Source organism: Pyxicephalus adspersus, chromosome 11, assembly GCF_032062135.1.
Source record: "Pyxicephalus adspersus chromosome 11, UCB_Pads_2.0, whole genome shotgun sequence".
NCBI lineage: Eukaryota > Metazoa > Chordata > Amphibia > Anura > Pyxicephalidae > Pyxicephalus > Pyxicephalus adspersus.
In genome coordinates this window covers 33359730-33375455 of record NC_092868.1, presented here as the reverse complement: position 1 = coordinate 33375455, position 15726 = coordinate 33359730, and the positions used below count along the sequence as shown (strand labels likewise).

Here is a 15726-nt window from a genome sequence, read left to right as displayed (position 1 = left end):
TTACAGTTGCATTAAACTTTGTGGAAATGTACAATCATTTTTAAAGACTTGTTTGTCTATCTGTTTGCATTAAAGGTACGTTCCCTTGAAAATAGTTCCCATAAATATGTGTGCCTAACCTTAGGTAATCTATGTGTGTACAGTCCTGACACAAATATGCTTGTTGTAACTTGCTTTCATGAAATCTGAATAAAACATTTCTGCTGCATTGCCAAAGACCAACAACCTGGTGAGTGAGATTCAACTTGGAACCGTAGTAAATTTAATATTGGAAGGACAACAAAATGAAAAAAAAAATACAATGCAATAAATAAACCTTTGTATCACAAAAAAAGTATACATTGCATGTGAGGTACAGTATATGCAAACTTATTATGTATTACTTTTATCCCAAATAACTAAACCCAATAACATGCAGCTTATCAGTTCTTAAATGTGCTGGCTGCATTTGTTTCCATTTTTAGGCTAAGTACATTTTCATAAAGAACCAGGAAATCCATTGTTTTTCTCTTTTCCTGTACAAAAGATTGAAATGTATCTTTCTTTTTGGCTAACTTCTGTAAAATAGCAATTGTCCTGCCTCCCAGACAAAGAGATGGGGACATGTATGTAGACAGGGGTCAGTAAGGCTAGTTGGTTGTTGTGGTGACGCAACATCAAGACCGTCTCAATGACATGTCCCTTGGCTACTAGAGAGAAAGATTACCTTGAGGCTCCATTGTTTCTCTGCCTGGGTGCCATCATTTTTGGGAAACGTGTTGCTATGTGTTTCTCCTGATTTTTTTCATGCATGCCCTGGAGCAGGGGTGTCAAGCTCTGGCCCGCAGGCCGAATCTGGATTGCAATCTGCATTAAAATAGCACCGCTACTACAATTCCCAGCATCACTCTGCATATGTGTGGCCCTGCATTGGACTGTTTTATAGACGCAGCAAATTGTAGAAGCGGTGCTGTTTCAGTGAAGAGGGAGTTCCAGCCACTTATAACATTAAGCCGCCCATTGGGCTGTTTTCTTGATGCAGGGAATTGTAGTAGCGGTGCTATTTAAATTTCAAGTTTGGCCCTCGACTTTGTATACATTTTTTATTTTGGCCCACTGTGTATTTGAGTTTGACACCCCTGCCCTAGAGGGAGCCTCACACTTGTTGGAACAGCCTAATTACAATATTATCATGTTCTCACAACATTTAGAATGCCTGGTTATGTGTGTGTTTTGCCAAAGGGTCTCATTAAGGGGTGCTGGTTTCAAATTGAAAATGCAACTTTTGAGAAGAAAATGATGCAGCACACTGCAAAACGGGTTAATAGGGTCTCTGAACTTATTATGTGTATTTTTTTTTAAAGTTAACAAGATTTTGCTGACTTGCACTTAAAACTTGATTTCAACCTTTGAATGCAGAAAGCACTAATTGTTATTCTTCAAATATCTGATCTAACAAATCAAATTAAATACAAAGGAATCTTTTATATGACATTTCAAAGCTTTCCCTTATTTCCATTTTAGGCTAGATTAACAGCCAAGATACATTTTAATTTTGTGTGTGTATTCAAAGCATCTGTGATCGGTGATTATGTGCTGGGCTGTGTATACTTATGTCGCCTTGCAAGTCATACATTACACACACCTGACCCCTGCACTCTAAACAAAACACATTGCTGATTCCTGCACTCTATACACTCCTAACCACTGCACGGGTTGCATATTATTGTTATTATTATTGTTATTATTAATAAACAGGATTTATATAGCCCCAACATATTACGCAGCGCTGTACATTAAATAGGGGTTGCAAATGACAGACTAATACAGACGGTGATACAGGAGGAGAGGACCCTGCCCCGAAGAGCTTACAAATCTAGTATATACCTGACTATTGCACTCAAGGTGTTACATACTCCTGAAATCTGTACATTACACAGTTCTGACCTCTATACTCTGTACATACCACATCGCTGACCCTTGTACTTTGTATGTAAAACATTTCTGACCCCTGCACTCTGTACTCCAGGCTGCGTATTACCGACCCCTGACCTCAGTGCCTTATACACTAGGCTGTTCACTGAACTGGAGTTACATTTTTAATCAATTTTAATTGCTCTGCTTTGTACGGTATACTTCTGACCGAAGTGTTTATTATCCTAATTTTTGTCATTAACTATTTTATTTAACAAGTGGAAAGTGGAAACTGCCCAATGGTCATGGCAAGTGTTCTTTTGGGTGAATGGTGCTTCAAGTAATAGATTGTAAAATATTTTCTTTCTGTTATCCTAAAAGGAATTAGATTAGCAAATATCAAACCAAAAGCAATTTAATACAGACAAATAATATCAATGAAGATAATAATTAAAGCCCTTCAATAGACAGGGTATGATTAAGAACATATGAGTCACTCCCTTCTTCCCCATGTAATAATTTTTCAATAGACACATTGTTGATGGCTTGCCTCGAGTCATTCAGTTCTTCTGGCACAGGATCTGGTAAAGAAATCGGTATTGGGACAAACTGTGGGCTTTGGATTGTGGTTGTTTGGTAGGGTATAGAATGAGTTGCTGTTGGCAGGGTTGGAATTGGCTGGGCCCATGGGAAGTAAGTCAGTGGCGTCTGCTGATCGGCATATTCTAACTGAGTAGCAACACAAGTGCTGTTTCGTGTCTGCAAAGGAAACATATTTTATAATCAAACCAATAGTAAGAAAAAACACAAAATAAACAACATACCTAAAATTGTCATTTTTCATAATATACTAAATCTGAACTAGATAACTAGAATTTTTCCATTGTTTGTGCTATAGGTCACCGCTGAAAAAATTGGAATGATAAAATAACATTGTACTCAAAGAACTATTTAAAGTGTAGTAAATATATAAAAAATTAGTTGTCTCCAATTGTCTCCTATTTCTATTTTCTATACCAAGAAGACAGGTTACCACTGACCATGGTAGTCTCAGGGTGATGAGAAAAAAGAAAATGGTGGAACCTCTGTTATATACATTTTACAAAGTAGAATAAAATATATTTTGTAGAGCACAATAAATCTTTTTAGGTAGCTGTTGGATACAACAGGATCTTGAGAAGTGTCTTGAGCATCCAGTTTGGAAGAATAAAGACCACTGCACCAAAACTTTTTAATTTATCATTAAATCCTAAATCTTTAAAGATGTGTTTATAAGGTTTTGTGGAACCCTCATTCATCAGGACTTTAGCTGTTGTTTAAAATATAGGTGAGTTTTGTGAACTTTGGATCATTCAGAAGTGAAGTGGCATTTTCCTTCTGAAGCAAAAGTTCACTGAAATCTTAGTTATTTTTGTACCAGAACAGATTCTTGGCAGCCTGACAGCCTACCAATGTAAACAACCAGCAGGTGTTTCTATGCTAAGTTATACACACAACTATATTCACAAACCTATTTCCCAGGATTTTAGAGATATCTGATAACATACTTACTGTAAAATTTGTTAGAAGAGGCTGTGAAGTGTATGTTAATACAGAAGGTGGACCAACCACAGTGTAACTTTGACACATTGGCTGAACATACATATCAGTTGTATAAGGACAGCTAACACTTTCATGTGAAATGTACTCTGGACATGTTGTCCATTGTGTTAAAGGCTGAAAAGAAGGTGGTTGTGAAATCAGTCCAGTGTACAAGATGCTTTCATCATGGATTGGCAATGCTGTTGTTGTAGCATCCAGATCAACATAGGATACATCGGTGGAGCTTGAGACTGCTAGTAAACATAAAAAAAAAATACTTTTAAAGTAATGAAAATTTCAACAACAAATTAAAATTTAAACCCAAAATTCAAATATTCTTGACACACATATATCTATCCCAAACATCCAGTAATTCTTAACTGTTTAAAATGTGAGCGTCAGCACCTAATCTCTTTAGTATTGGAGCCACTATATTAATACAAGCTAAAAAGAAACTTCTTCTTCCTGTTACTCGACCCAACCTCCAATTACACCATCAATCTAATCCCAGAAATCAGAAAGAGTGGTGGACTGGATATGATTATCTAAAGCTCCTAATAGGCTCAGGTGAAGGAGAACCAAGACCTGCTATCACATGTGCTGTAGTGCTTTACCACATTCATTTGTTCAAAATAATTTTTTTTCAAAATTAATTAGTGGTCCCATGGACCGCTAAAATTCCTGGCTCCTGAGCATGCATGCGCAGGGAGCCAGGTGTCAATCAAAGAGGGAGAAACCTCCCCCATAGTGACGTAATAACAAGATAACCCAGCCCACTCTCCCATCACAGATCCGAGCCTGCAAAGGGAGAGTGGGAGGGTTATTTCCAGGGACACAGCCCACCATTTCCCTAAACCTGGGGACTGTACAGGGGACATGGTCCACGGCTCTGGTCAGTGCGTCCCTCCAGTGGGGTCCTTCTCCTGACCCCGCTTGGGGGTGCACCGGCCAGAGCCATGGACCACCAGTGGTCCACAGACCACAGGTTGGCGACCGTTGTTGTAGAGTTATAATTCACTTAGCTAAGTACACATCAATAAAATATTCTAAAACCATTCAATAATGTTATCAGTCACTCATAGCAGCCACATTGTCACTTCTGAACCATCACTTTAGGGCTAATATTAGTCCTATTGTAATTAGGTTCTAATTAGATAAATTTGTTAGTGCTGTCCCATATAGATATCCCCAGTAACATTCTGATTTAGCATTGAAAAGCATGTGAAAAAAAACACATTCTGTGTGTTTATAAATTACCTACTGGTGTGTAGGATGGATATGTCTGAAAAGTTGATGGCACCTAAAAACATACATTATAGATTAATGGAAACAATATTTTCATAACATACTGAAATGAACTTAATTAAAAAAGAGAGTTTGATTAAACAAATGTTAATCCAAAACAAAGTATCAAAAGTCTAAAATCCATGGTTGCCTACATGAAAATTTCTAGGGGGAGAAATTGTCTAGTAGGACAACCTTGTATGTATTTTCTTATTGTACTCATCCCCTCTCAATCCCCTACCTTAGATTCCCTATAACCAGGAGCATCACATTATGATCAGTTCTCCTCAGTTCCCCACCAGTTAATCACTTTGTTGTGACAGCAGTAGCAAGTATGAAATTGGTTTTTAATTGGTAGCCAGCAACTACCAATCAGAAGCCAGGGTGGGGACAATGAATAGAGCCCTGATGTTAAGAGCAAATGACTAGCTGCTGGTCGGAGAAAAGATTTGTATATATATCACAACTTCTGTTTACTTATATGTATTTAGATGTTCATGTTAGAGATGTTCATGTTTAATCCTCATAAGTATAGTACAGGTCACACTCTCTATTGTGTCATACACAAGTATTTACATGGGGAGCTTTACAAAATACAATTTCTCTGGCTGCTGTATTGGCATCTTTATGTAACTAATGCTAATTAGGAATGAATGGACTTAATTTTACAACTAACAAAACTATATGAACAGTAGTTTTTTTGAGGAACTCAATCAGAACCATAAAAAATCCCATTGTTATCTACAACTTATAATACTTATTTAAGGCCTATAGCACATAATAACCACTCCAAAGCACACCTTATTTCTGCCTTTCTGATTAATTTCAAAGCATTTATTCAATGCTAAAATATCCTAATTTTTGGCAAAGTGAAAGTTCTAAATTCCATTCCATAGAGTGATCATATTCATGGAGCTTTTATGTTGCTCTCTATAAGGAAATTTTTTACATTATCTGGCCATATGCAAACATTTTCTGTGTTTGTAAAGTTTATGGTTGTATGACTCTGGTGTAGCCACATTGTTATACTGTCACATCCTTTGTTTTTGAAATTGTCACCCTTTCCTGGTTTCTAACATGAAAATATTGTCTATATTATCTATAAAGCATTACATTACATCATATACTATAATACCTGGGTAGTGTTAGTTCCACTGGCACTGCCTCTTTTTCTTTTCAAAAGTTCTTTGACTGGTTCCTTTACACGTACTCCAAGGTACGGCCTGGTCTGATTATTCTGATGATGTTCTGAAGTCACAGCTGTAAAATGAATGTAGCAATCAACCCATGGCACCAATATCACAAAGCAGAATCTGTTTAGTTACTGATTCTCTCTCCTTATTGAAACTCCATATGGCCTCATGTAAAGAAAGCAGGAAAGAAATGTGTGTGGGGTGAATCGCAGGGTGCATAGTTAGATGCTTTATCAATAATGTTGTTTTCCTAAGGAATAGATATTGGCCCTGATTCATAAACCTCCAATGAATCTGGTCTAGGATTGAAGATTGATAAATATTACCAATTGATTTTTAAGAAAACCATTCCAAGGTTGCTGGATTACCCATGTTCAGCCATGATAATGTATTTTCTCCAGTCCCGGAGAACTCTGATAAATCAGGGTCACTGCCCCTGATTTAATAAAGCTGTCCAAGACTGGAGAATATACTGGAGAAACAGGTATGTATAATATATTGTGTGTTTGCAGGCTTAAAAGGGGCAGAAGACCGGTAAAAAAAACAGTTGCAGTATGTTTGCATGCAGTTACATTTGTGTTGTGGTGATTTGCAGCAACCACATTGAGCTGCTGTCCAGTTCGGTTGCTTTGAAGTTGCATTGGAGCTAGAGGACTGGGCCATAATTCCTTGTAATGCAACTGACCAAACTGCAAGCATACCTAACCACACAAAAAAGGATTTTCAAATGACATGGTTGACTCAAAAACCTCTCTTGGGTGCATTTAGGATCTCCCAGGAGTGCTGTTACACCAAATGTCCGAAAGAGCGGTTATTTTAAACTTTTAATTTTTATATGGTTCATCAGAAGTAATTGAACGCAGGCTAAAGCAACAACTTTTACAGAAGTCCTATGCTTCTCCAATTATTAGTTTGTATTTTTTTCTGTAAAATATGCAAGTATATCAGGAATGTTTCTGTAACCACAGTTACTTATGTAAACACACATATCAGCAGATATGTAAAAGAACAGGAAAGGAATTGGTATGTCTTTGAAGTTAGGTGTGGGAGAGGAACAAAGTATTTGCTCTACAGTAAAAGTAACATATGAACATTTGTGGTTACAGAAAAAGTAGTTTAGTAATAAAATGCACACCTATTTTTAAAGTGTCGGTAAATCAGTTTTCATTACCACACCTACTTGTATGCCATACAGTGTAATTCTAGAAAAAAAAATCTGTTTATGGTATAAAGTATGAAATCTTTAAGTCAGATTATATGGTATTTTATGCATGGCCAGTGGAGCCTATTTAAAGTGCAAATGAAGCCAAAAACTTTCACTTTCAGTTTTGGATTAGAACCCATGGGGCACCATGATTGTTTAAGATGGTACAAAGTATTTCTATTTTATTCTTGTTCTTTCTTTAAGATGTAATCCTTAAGAAGTCCAGTTAACACATCAGCTAGTGGAGTATTAGTAAAAAGTTAGTAAGCAAGGTCATATTTCTACATCATTCTACCCTTGTGACACCCGTATGGTGTCTCTAGCAAAAGCTCCATCCCTTGGACCATGTGATCATTTTAGTAAAAACTTTGACTAGAATGCATTTTTTGGGTTGCGTATGTGGTGCACTTTTTATTCTGTAGTGATAAATAGGTCACCAATACACCAACAAATACTTTTTACAACTTATTTTAACAAAATTTAGCAACAAAGCTTTAACCATTGTTCCAAGGCCAAAAAGGGTTCCTCTACTTTAAGCAACAAAAAAGGTTGTTCCCCTGGGCTTTGCTGTAATGGGGACAACTGAAAAGCTGTCAAACATCCAAAGTAGTCACTAAATTAATCCCAGGTATTTGTAAAATGTAATATAATTAACACTAACGGCATAAATAGAGAATAAAAATATTTTAGATAGATGGATGATCTATGAGATGCATTGAAAAGTCTAATAAAGTGTTTAAAGCTTTTTTCTACTGAACGTGTTTTTGACAAAATGTTATTTTAGGACCAACTTAATAATGAAAAAAGGAATTGACCTGGGTCAAGTATCCAGTATTTAGGTCTAGCATTCCCTTCAAATGACTTGATATGAGGGATTATATACCATATAATCACCCTGCACAATGATTAATATATATCACTATATACTGCACAGTATTCAACTATAAGAGTTCTATAGCAAGTCCTGACTGGTGCAGGTAAAGGACATATGGAGAATGTGTCATCAACACATTTAGGAACTTGTTGCAGAATTTTTATAAACAACCACATAAAAATGCAATGTATTGTGTACAATGGGGAGTTGTGCAGCACCCAATTTTTTGGCAAACCTGATGAACAAGTTTCTAATGCACAGGTACAACATGGCTATGAAATTTCACTATTTGAAGTAAAGTCTAATTTTTAGTTTTTAAAATAACAAAGACTAGCTGGTTTAGCTAGGAAAATGTTGACAGTTTTATATATTTTAAGGAACAAAGAGTTTAAACTACCTAGGCCATTGGCTACAGGGTAAGAAAAGTCGGAATTCCAATCAATGTACCATGTTCCAGTCAATACAGGTACAATTCAGCTTTTGCACCAGTGTATCTAATATTGGACCACATCATTTTTTTATATTTCAACTATAGGTTTATTTCTTTAGAAAAAAACATTTCTTTTACATAAGTTACAGAGTTAATAAGAAAACAACATATACATTGGTGACATTAAGGTTGATTTACTAAGAAAGTTTAGCAGAGAATATCCAGTCACAAGGAACTTTTAATTTTTTTTGGTCTTTTTTATGGAATAATAAAAAAAGAAACCAAAATACTTTTTATATGTATAGCGGTACAAAGCATTATAAAAATATTTACAAATAAATAAATACGTTTTTAATTTTCCAAACTGCACATTTCTTTAAGCAGTAATAAAAAACAAAAAACAAAATAGTTATGGGCAAAATATTGAAAAAAAAGGTTACTTTGTGCTAATTATGGTTAAGTATGGCTAATATAGGGTACGGGTAATAAGGAGAGCGGTAGGAAGACATTTTATAACAAAAAACCTTTATCTTGACCACTCTTTTTTTTATTAATCTGCAGATAAAAAGAGTGGATAAATGGATACACAAGTAACAATATATTTTCAGTACATTTGTATCTTTATATCACCTATGAAAATTGTGTGTAACCACATGTCAGACCTCCTTTTGTGACTTGAAAATACAAAAGTGAAAGCAACAAGTGGTTATTATTTCTAAAAATCACACAACTTTACTCATCAGAGTTCATTTTTAAAGTCAATAACTTTTCTATTAGTTTTGACAAGGATGCAAACTATCTTTAATACAGTTTTCAGCTTGGAGAGTAACTTCAAAAAATAACTTTGTACATCTGTATATATAATTACTTTTTTAATACATTTTTACATATCTTTTTAAAGCATAAATGGAAATAACTAGTTTGCATTATATTAGATATCTGGCCAGAAAGCCATTGCAATTGTCAGATTATTTAGACCATGTCTGTGACATTTGTGTGTGACTTTGTTTTGTACAATTTTACATGTATAGTTACATTCTAATAGCAACTGCAGCAAAAATGTTTTATTTTAAAAAAATATGTGTAGTCAATATATCTTTAACACAGACATATAAATATATAGGTGATGGTAAAAGTTTATTGGGATCTAACACATCATTAAGTAATTTCAAAAATGGTTCCTGTGACTTTTGCATGAGTTGTGACTGTGTGTAATGATTTTTCAGCCTTTTCTGAACAACTGAAATTCACATTGCTTTTCCTTTCCAATAAAACACGGGTTGATTGGCACATAGAAGCCGCTTACTACAACAGACATTCTAGTTTGTGTAACACATAAAAAATAATGTAGTACTAATTGCAATAATTGTTTTCTTTGGTGCCAGCAATGAACAATTCTCCAAAGTGTTATTTTGTTTGAAAACAAATGATGTTGTTCAGTGTGGTTGACATGCAATAGGCTCCTAGACGTCAACACCATCAAATGCATAAAGAAAGGAACCAGTACATACGTACAACAGTTTTTTAAAACATACTGATATTTTAATGAGAACATTAGGATTGGATAATTTGGTGTAATTGATTAGTGATTAGCTCATTTACAAGAAGTAAAATTGTTGTACTGATGTCAGTCTTGTGTATTGGGGCCCCTTATGGCTCACAAAACAAGTTTTTGATGTGGCTGAAATTTCCTTTTGGATTGATTCTGCATGAATCACAGATAAGGCAATTTTTTTCTTCTCATTCCTGCGCTCTAGAGAGATAAGTTTAAACTATATTGTCCTTATTGCCCCTTGTTTTCTATAAATGACATGCAGTTGTCAGTGTATAGATTCCTTTATTATGCTTTCTGCTTCCAGACGCCACATTCTTTAAACCATTTTTCTCTTATCTGCAATCTGTTACCCTGATAACATTGTACTTGTGAATGAGTCATAAAATATCAAGACTGTTTAATAAAACATAACATTTACAATGTACTTATAGACAAACACAACATTGTCATTAACAAAGTTTAATGGTACCACAATTACTTCTTTTCATTTTCTTCTCTCTGGCTGTAGTTTTGTTGAACCTTAAGTTATTGAATAAATGTATCTAGTGATTAAAAATGTAGGGTTTGTCACGCAACACGTCTGCTCTATTCATTAACATGATTAAGTAGCAAGCACATTAATAGTTCTGCATGGAACTGTTCTTCCAAAATCACAAAAGTTTGCATTACTGTTGTATTGTAACTGATGGGCATGTTAACACACTTCTTACTAATTGTGTATTTAACATAGAGCTGAATATATTGCTGAAAGCAACATTAGAGCCAAGGATACTTATAGCTATTCTGATTCATCTGGATGCAGAGTATTGACTTCTAAAATCTATATGCATACATGGGTCAATGATGTTTTTAGTTGTATGAAATAGTGGAATTCTATCTACCAATATAGAAGGGGCCACCAATTTATGAGGCCTTTTCCCCCAATTCCCCAAAAGAAATAGTTTTAGCAGAGGTTCTCCAAGACATGAACATTTTTTCAAGGTTTCCAGCACAGGCTGCTCTATACACTGTGTTGTACACTACATAGTCCTAAATGCACTGCAAATGCTATGTTGCATATTACAATGACACCCACTCCTAGCATAGGTTATGGCTGTGTTTAGGAAATAAGAATGTATTTGCCATACATATCAGTGAAAAGTATTAAGATAATGTACCAAGGGAAAATCTTATGCTTTTATGGTTTTCATGTTTTATGTCTATCTGTTGTAGAATATAATTTTTATGGCATCACCTTAAATCTAGGACTATCCTGCGAACAATTAACCTGAGAGGGAGAATTCAGTATGAACATTGTGCTTACAATGGCACATTATTTACATCCAACACCAGAAGTTCCAATAACTGCATGAAAATACATTCTGCAAACAAAACCAAAGAGAAGTAATTTTACATTTTGAGAGAACAACGACAATGAATGTATGTTAGAGAATAGAAGAAGAAAACAAAGAAATTTTTAGGACAAACTGAGAATAAACACCTCTGCAATGCTGTAAGTATGAGCAATTGGGACATTTTGCTTGTCTGTGTCATCTGCAGAGCAAGGGTAATCAATAGGAAAACCCCTTCAGAATAGAAGTTCCCATAGTAATGGATCAAATTCTGTGATCTTAATAATTGTTAATATTTTATTTGACTCAATATGTGTAATTAACTGTGAACTAATATTTTCTCCTAAAGCTTCCAAAAGCATGTTCAACACAGAGATGTTCAACACCACTGGTGGTCCACGAGAAAACTTTGGTGGTCCGTGGCTCTGGCCGGTGCACCCTCGAGCATGGAGAAGGACCCCTCTGGGGGGGCGGATTGGCCAGAGCTGGGGACCATGTCCCCATACAGTTTCCAGGTGTGTGGAAGTGGGCGGACTGTGTCCCTGGACTCCCCCTTTGAGTAACACCCTGCTTCCTGCGCATGCAGGGTCTGAAGCTGGTGATTTTTGTGGTCCGTGGGACCGAAAAGGTTGGCGACCACTGGCCTAAAGGCTGCCTGCCCAGTTTCTTTAAGTAGTAGTTACAGAATACTCAAGGTTAACAAACAAAGGATATGCAGTAGTATTATCCTAAATAGAAACTTTATTGGCTATGGCTGAATTTTACACTTAATAGCGGACATAATATTTCTACATCTACAAAAGTGAGAGAAAAAGTTCACAATGCTTTCTTCGAAGCTCTGTTTAACCAGTTTAGAGATGACATTTGAGTTCACTCCAGGGTTTGGGTTTGTGGTAAATTTTAGGTGTTTCTCATGAGCTAATGTCAGTGTTTACAAAAAGCGTCCCTCCAAGCACTTCCATAGTAATAGCCAGCTACCCAAAAGTTAGTTCTCGTATCAAACACTTTGGGAAAGACAGTTTTCAGGGATAATAATGTTCCTACCTAATAACCAATTGGTATGATATCCACTATCTACATTATAAATCATTCTGGTTTCTTAATTCGGGCAGCATTTTGATTGGGTAGTGGTTGTTAAGAAAGTATCAACAAAACACCAACCAGTTGGGACACATTGGGACAAAGATGTTTGTTGAGGGTGTACCAAACCTCACTTGTATTTTCCCCAAACTGCCTTTAATAAGTAATGTTATAATGCAGTAGTAGTACTTTTCTAAGCAACTCACTGCGGTCAAATCTGATGCTGGATGGAACACTAATAATTTTTTATTAAAAATTATACATTTTAAATAAGTTAGGGCAATTTCTTGTAAAAAGGGTAAAGTCAGGTATTAAAGAATTTTTCAAAAATACATTTAGACATTTATATTTTATTAAATGCTTTGTGCAGATATTTCAGTGCAAAAGTGGCCAGAACATTCCATTGAACTGGGGCGGTTTATCCTTTGTTTAAATGTTTTTTATCACATCCACCAAATAGTTATGGTGAAAGAATTAGATAGGAATGTTATCATTTATATAAAAGGTATCTTTACAGTAAATTGTACAGGTGATTTGTCAATTAAAGATAATATTTCTACTGGACATTGCATTCACTCAACTGAAAGAGCAATGAACAAATATTTACTGTTCCCCTGTACAGTCCTTGAAATGTTTCAGTGTTTGCTCTGTCCTAAAGAATGTGAATATATAAAAAAAATAGGCAATTCATAAAAGGTGAGCAAACAAGCAGAAAAGTGGATAGAAAATATCCGTTCTATAATAAATTTCTTGAAAAATATTTTGTTGTTCCATCGTATATACTGTAGATGAATGTCTAAATCATATAAAATCATATCCATTAAAATATTTCTGTGTTTGCCATTGTTTTTAAATGTCTGATAAACAAATCTACAGACTAAAAGATTGTACTAAATGACACTGTTCATATGATATTGCTTTGTTGATACTAGAGGAAAGGTCTACCAACCCATGTTTGTTTTAACACCCTACAATATTCAAAGCAGTTTATAGAAATCAGTCCTTATTCATGTGCTCACCTATTTCAATGAACAATCTTGTAATGGAGTTGAATTTTAAGAATGTTCTTGGCTAACAAAGCTGCATGAGAACTTTTCTGTCATCTGATTGGTCCTCAGGATGTATAAAACCTCTAAAATAGTTCAAAACAAATTTTTATAGCCTTCATTGAATTTGTAGAGCTATGTGGAACAACCTATTATTTTCTTTTTAGTTTTTTTGGTGCGGTGTCCATGTATGTTTGGTTTGCTTCTCTTCAAATCTTTGACCATCAGTATATGGACTACACATTGATGGAAAAAACATTGAACAGTTAAAGCATTAAACAACCTGCCTAATATCTTGTTCTTCATCCTTGTACTGCAACAACAGCTCTTACCTGTTGAGGCATGGACTCCACAAGACATTTAAAGGTGTCCGGTAGTATCTGGGATCAAGATGTCCATAGCAGATACTTCAAGTCCATTTGCCACAACTGGTCTGTCATCTTCCCTATGCACCTGCCCATCCACAACCCATCAGATATTTTGGACACCTTGCTTTCAGGTTGGAGGATGACTTGCAAACAGGCCATGTGAACATTTGGAATTGGCTCTGACAACTAAATGGAAAGAACTGACCAGATACCAAGATACATGGTGCCACATGTATAGAGATATCTAACAGGCTGACCAGGAAATCTCCTAAATAAGAAATAATCTTTTTCCCATCACTATCATCCATATGGCTTGCAGTATGGATTGGAACCTTTGGAGAGTACCTTTGGAAAGCTACTCTGCAATAGTATATTTCATTTTTGAATTTTATGTATTACCATATGGATGGGATGTACAGGAAGTATTGTAATGCATGTAAGAGATCACTTCCACAAAGCATAGGAAATGTGCTGGAGCAGTGTGAACAGAAATGTGAGAAACTAAAAACCACAATATGAACACCTGCCTGTTTCAACAACGAGTAGTATTGACACGTACTACAATTGTATACCTTGTTAGTTATTTTATTTAATTTTTTTTAAAACTATACATTTGGTATATATTAACTCATATACATCTCAGTTTTCAGGAAATATAAAACAAATAGGTTCTAAATGTATATTTAATAAAGTTGTACACTCTGAAAGAAATACAAATTCGATTTTAAAGATACCTCCACCAGGTTGATACATTTAAAATATTTTATTCTAGCCTTGTTTTTCCAAAGTTAGGGCACTGTCATGATAACTTATTAGAATGGTGCATTTGCAGTATGTATTATTGCAATGTTTCTCAACCCAGGTTCTTTCAGAAGTTGCTAGGGATCTTTGAGCAATGAGAAATTTGTGCCTCTTAGGTCAAATAATATTGACAGCAATGATCTACTTTAGTATCTGTAAGAGTGACACTCTGGCCAGCAATGTAGGAGGCATTCCTTCCATTGACCACCAGACTAATACACCATGATTTGGGCATGTCATACATAAGGGCAGGGATTCCCTCAGGAAGTATTAGACAAAATAATTAGTAATCCAAATTTTAACTGATGTAGAAAAAATAGTAAAGCTCAATGAAGGTCTTTTTCCTAAATCAGGTGTTACAACAGCAGACAAGGGAAGGAAATTTCAGAGTGCTAATTAATGAACGCACTGGGTCTAACTGGCTGATACTGAACTGTAGAATCATGTTCATGTATGACTGCTGTAAGAGAAAAGTTAAGACTATGAGAATGATGTTTATTGGTACTATTTGAGTGAATAGACATCACTATGACTTCAGTTGGGCATTGAGTAATGCAGCTAATACTCATAAAGCATACTGTTGTAATTTATTATATGTAAACTGACCTGAAGCATGTTCACAATGTTTTTGGATAGCAAATCAGCTGATTACCAACAGTTACTGCACTCCATTCTGTTTCCTTTCATCAATCTGCACCATACTTTCTCACCCTATTCAATAACCACTTGGCGGTATATATATGAAGTGAGGACCCCAAATGCACACCATTCCAGCTCTTACACCTCTTAGGGCTCTGGAGAAGATGGGAGTCCTGGGCAATTGCCTAGTTTTCCCGACCCTAAATATGAACAGTATGTTATTGTGTCTCAATGTTGCACACTTAGCAAAACACAATTGTCTACCAGTGAAAATATAAAAATAGCAAATGTTGAAAAGACTTATGGGGAATCAGAGTGAGGATAGGCGATATTTGGTCTGTAAAATACCCCCTTGCACAGCTTAAGAGAAAAGGTGCAAGTATCAGAGGATAATGATAAGGCAAAAGTGTTCCCTATTTAAAAAAAAAATTTATACAAAAAAAAGGG

The 15726-nt window shown here is 35.4% G+C and overlaps 1 protein-coding gene across 2 annotated transcripts in view; it reads right to left on the bottom strand.

Annotated features, from left to right (window-relative positions):
• Positions 1 to 230: 230 nt before the first annotated feature.
• The window catches only part of POU2AF1 (POU class 2 homeobox associating factor 1), a 33977-nt gene continuing 18481 nt past the window's right edge, over positions 231 to 15726 (bottom strand). The window contains exons 2-5 of one of the 2 annotated variants that reach the window (XM_072425810.1): positions 5894 to 6018; positions 4732 to 4774; positions 3445 to 3725; positions 231 to 2652 (exon numbers count right to left, since the gene is read on the bottom strand). In XM_072425810.1, coding sequence (XP_072281911.1) covers positions 2344 to 2652; positions 3445 to 3725; positions 4732 to 4774; positions 5894 to 6018 — 758 coding nt within the window. In that variant the 3' untranslated portion in view covers positions 231 to 2343. Of the gene's footprint in view, positions 2653 to 3444; positions 3729 to 4731; positions 4775 to 5893; positions 6019 to 15726 lie in introns of both variants that reach the window. The other variant, XM_072425809.1, reaches the window with a different exon arrangement.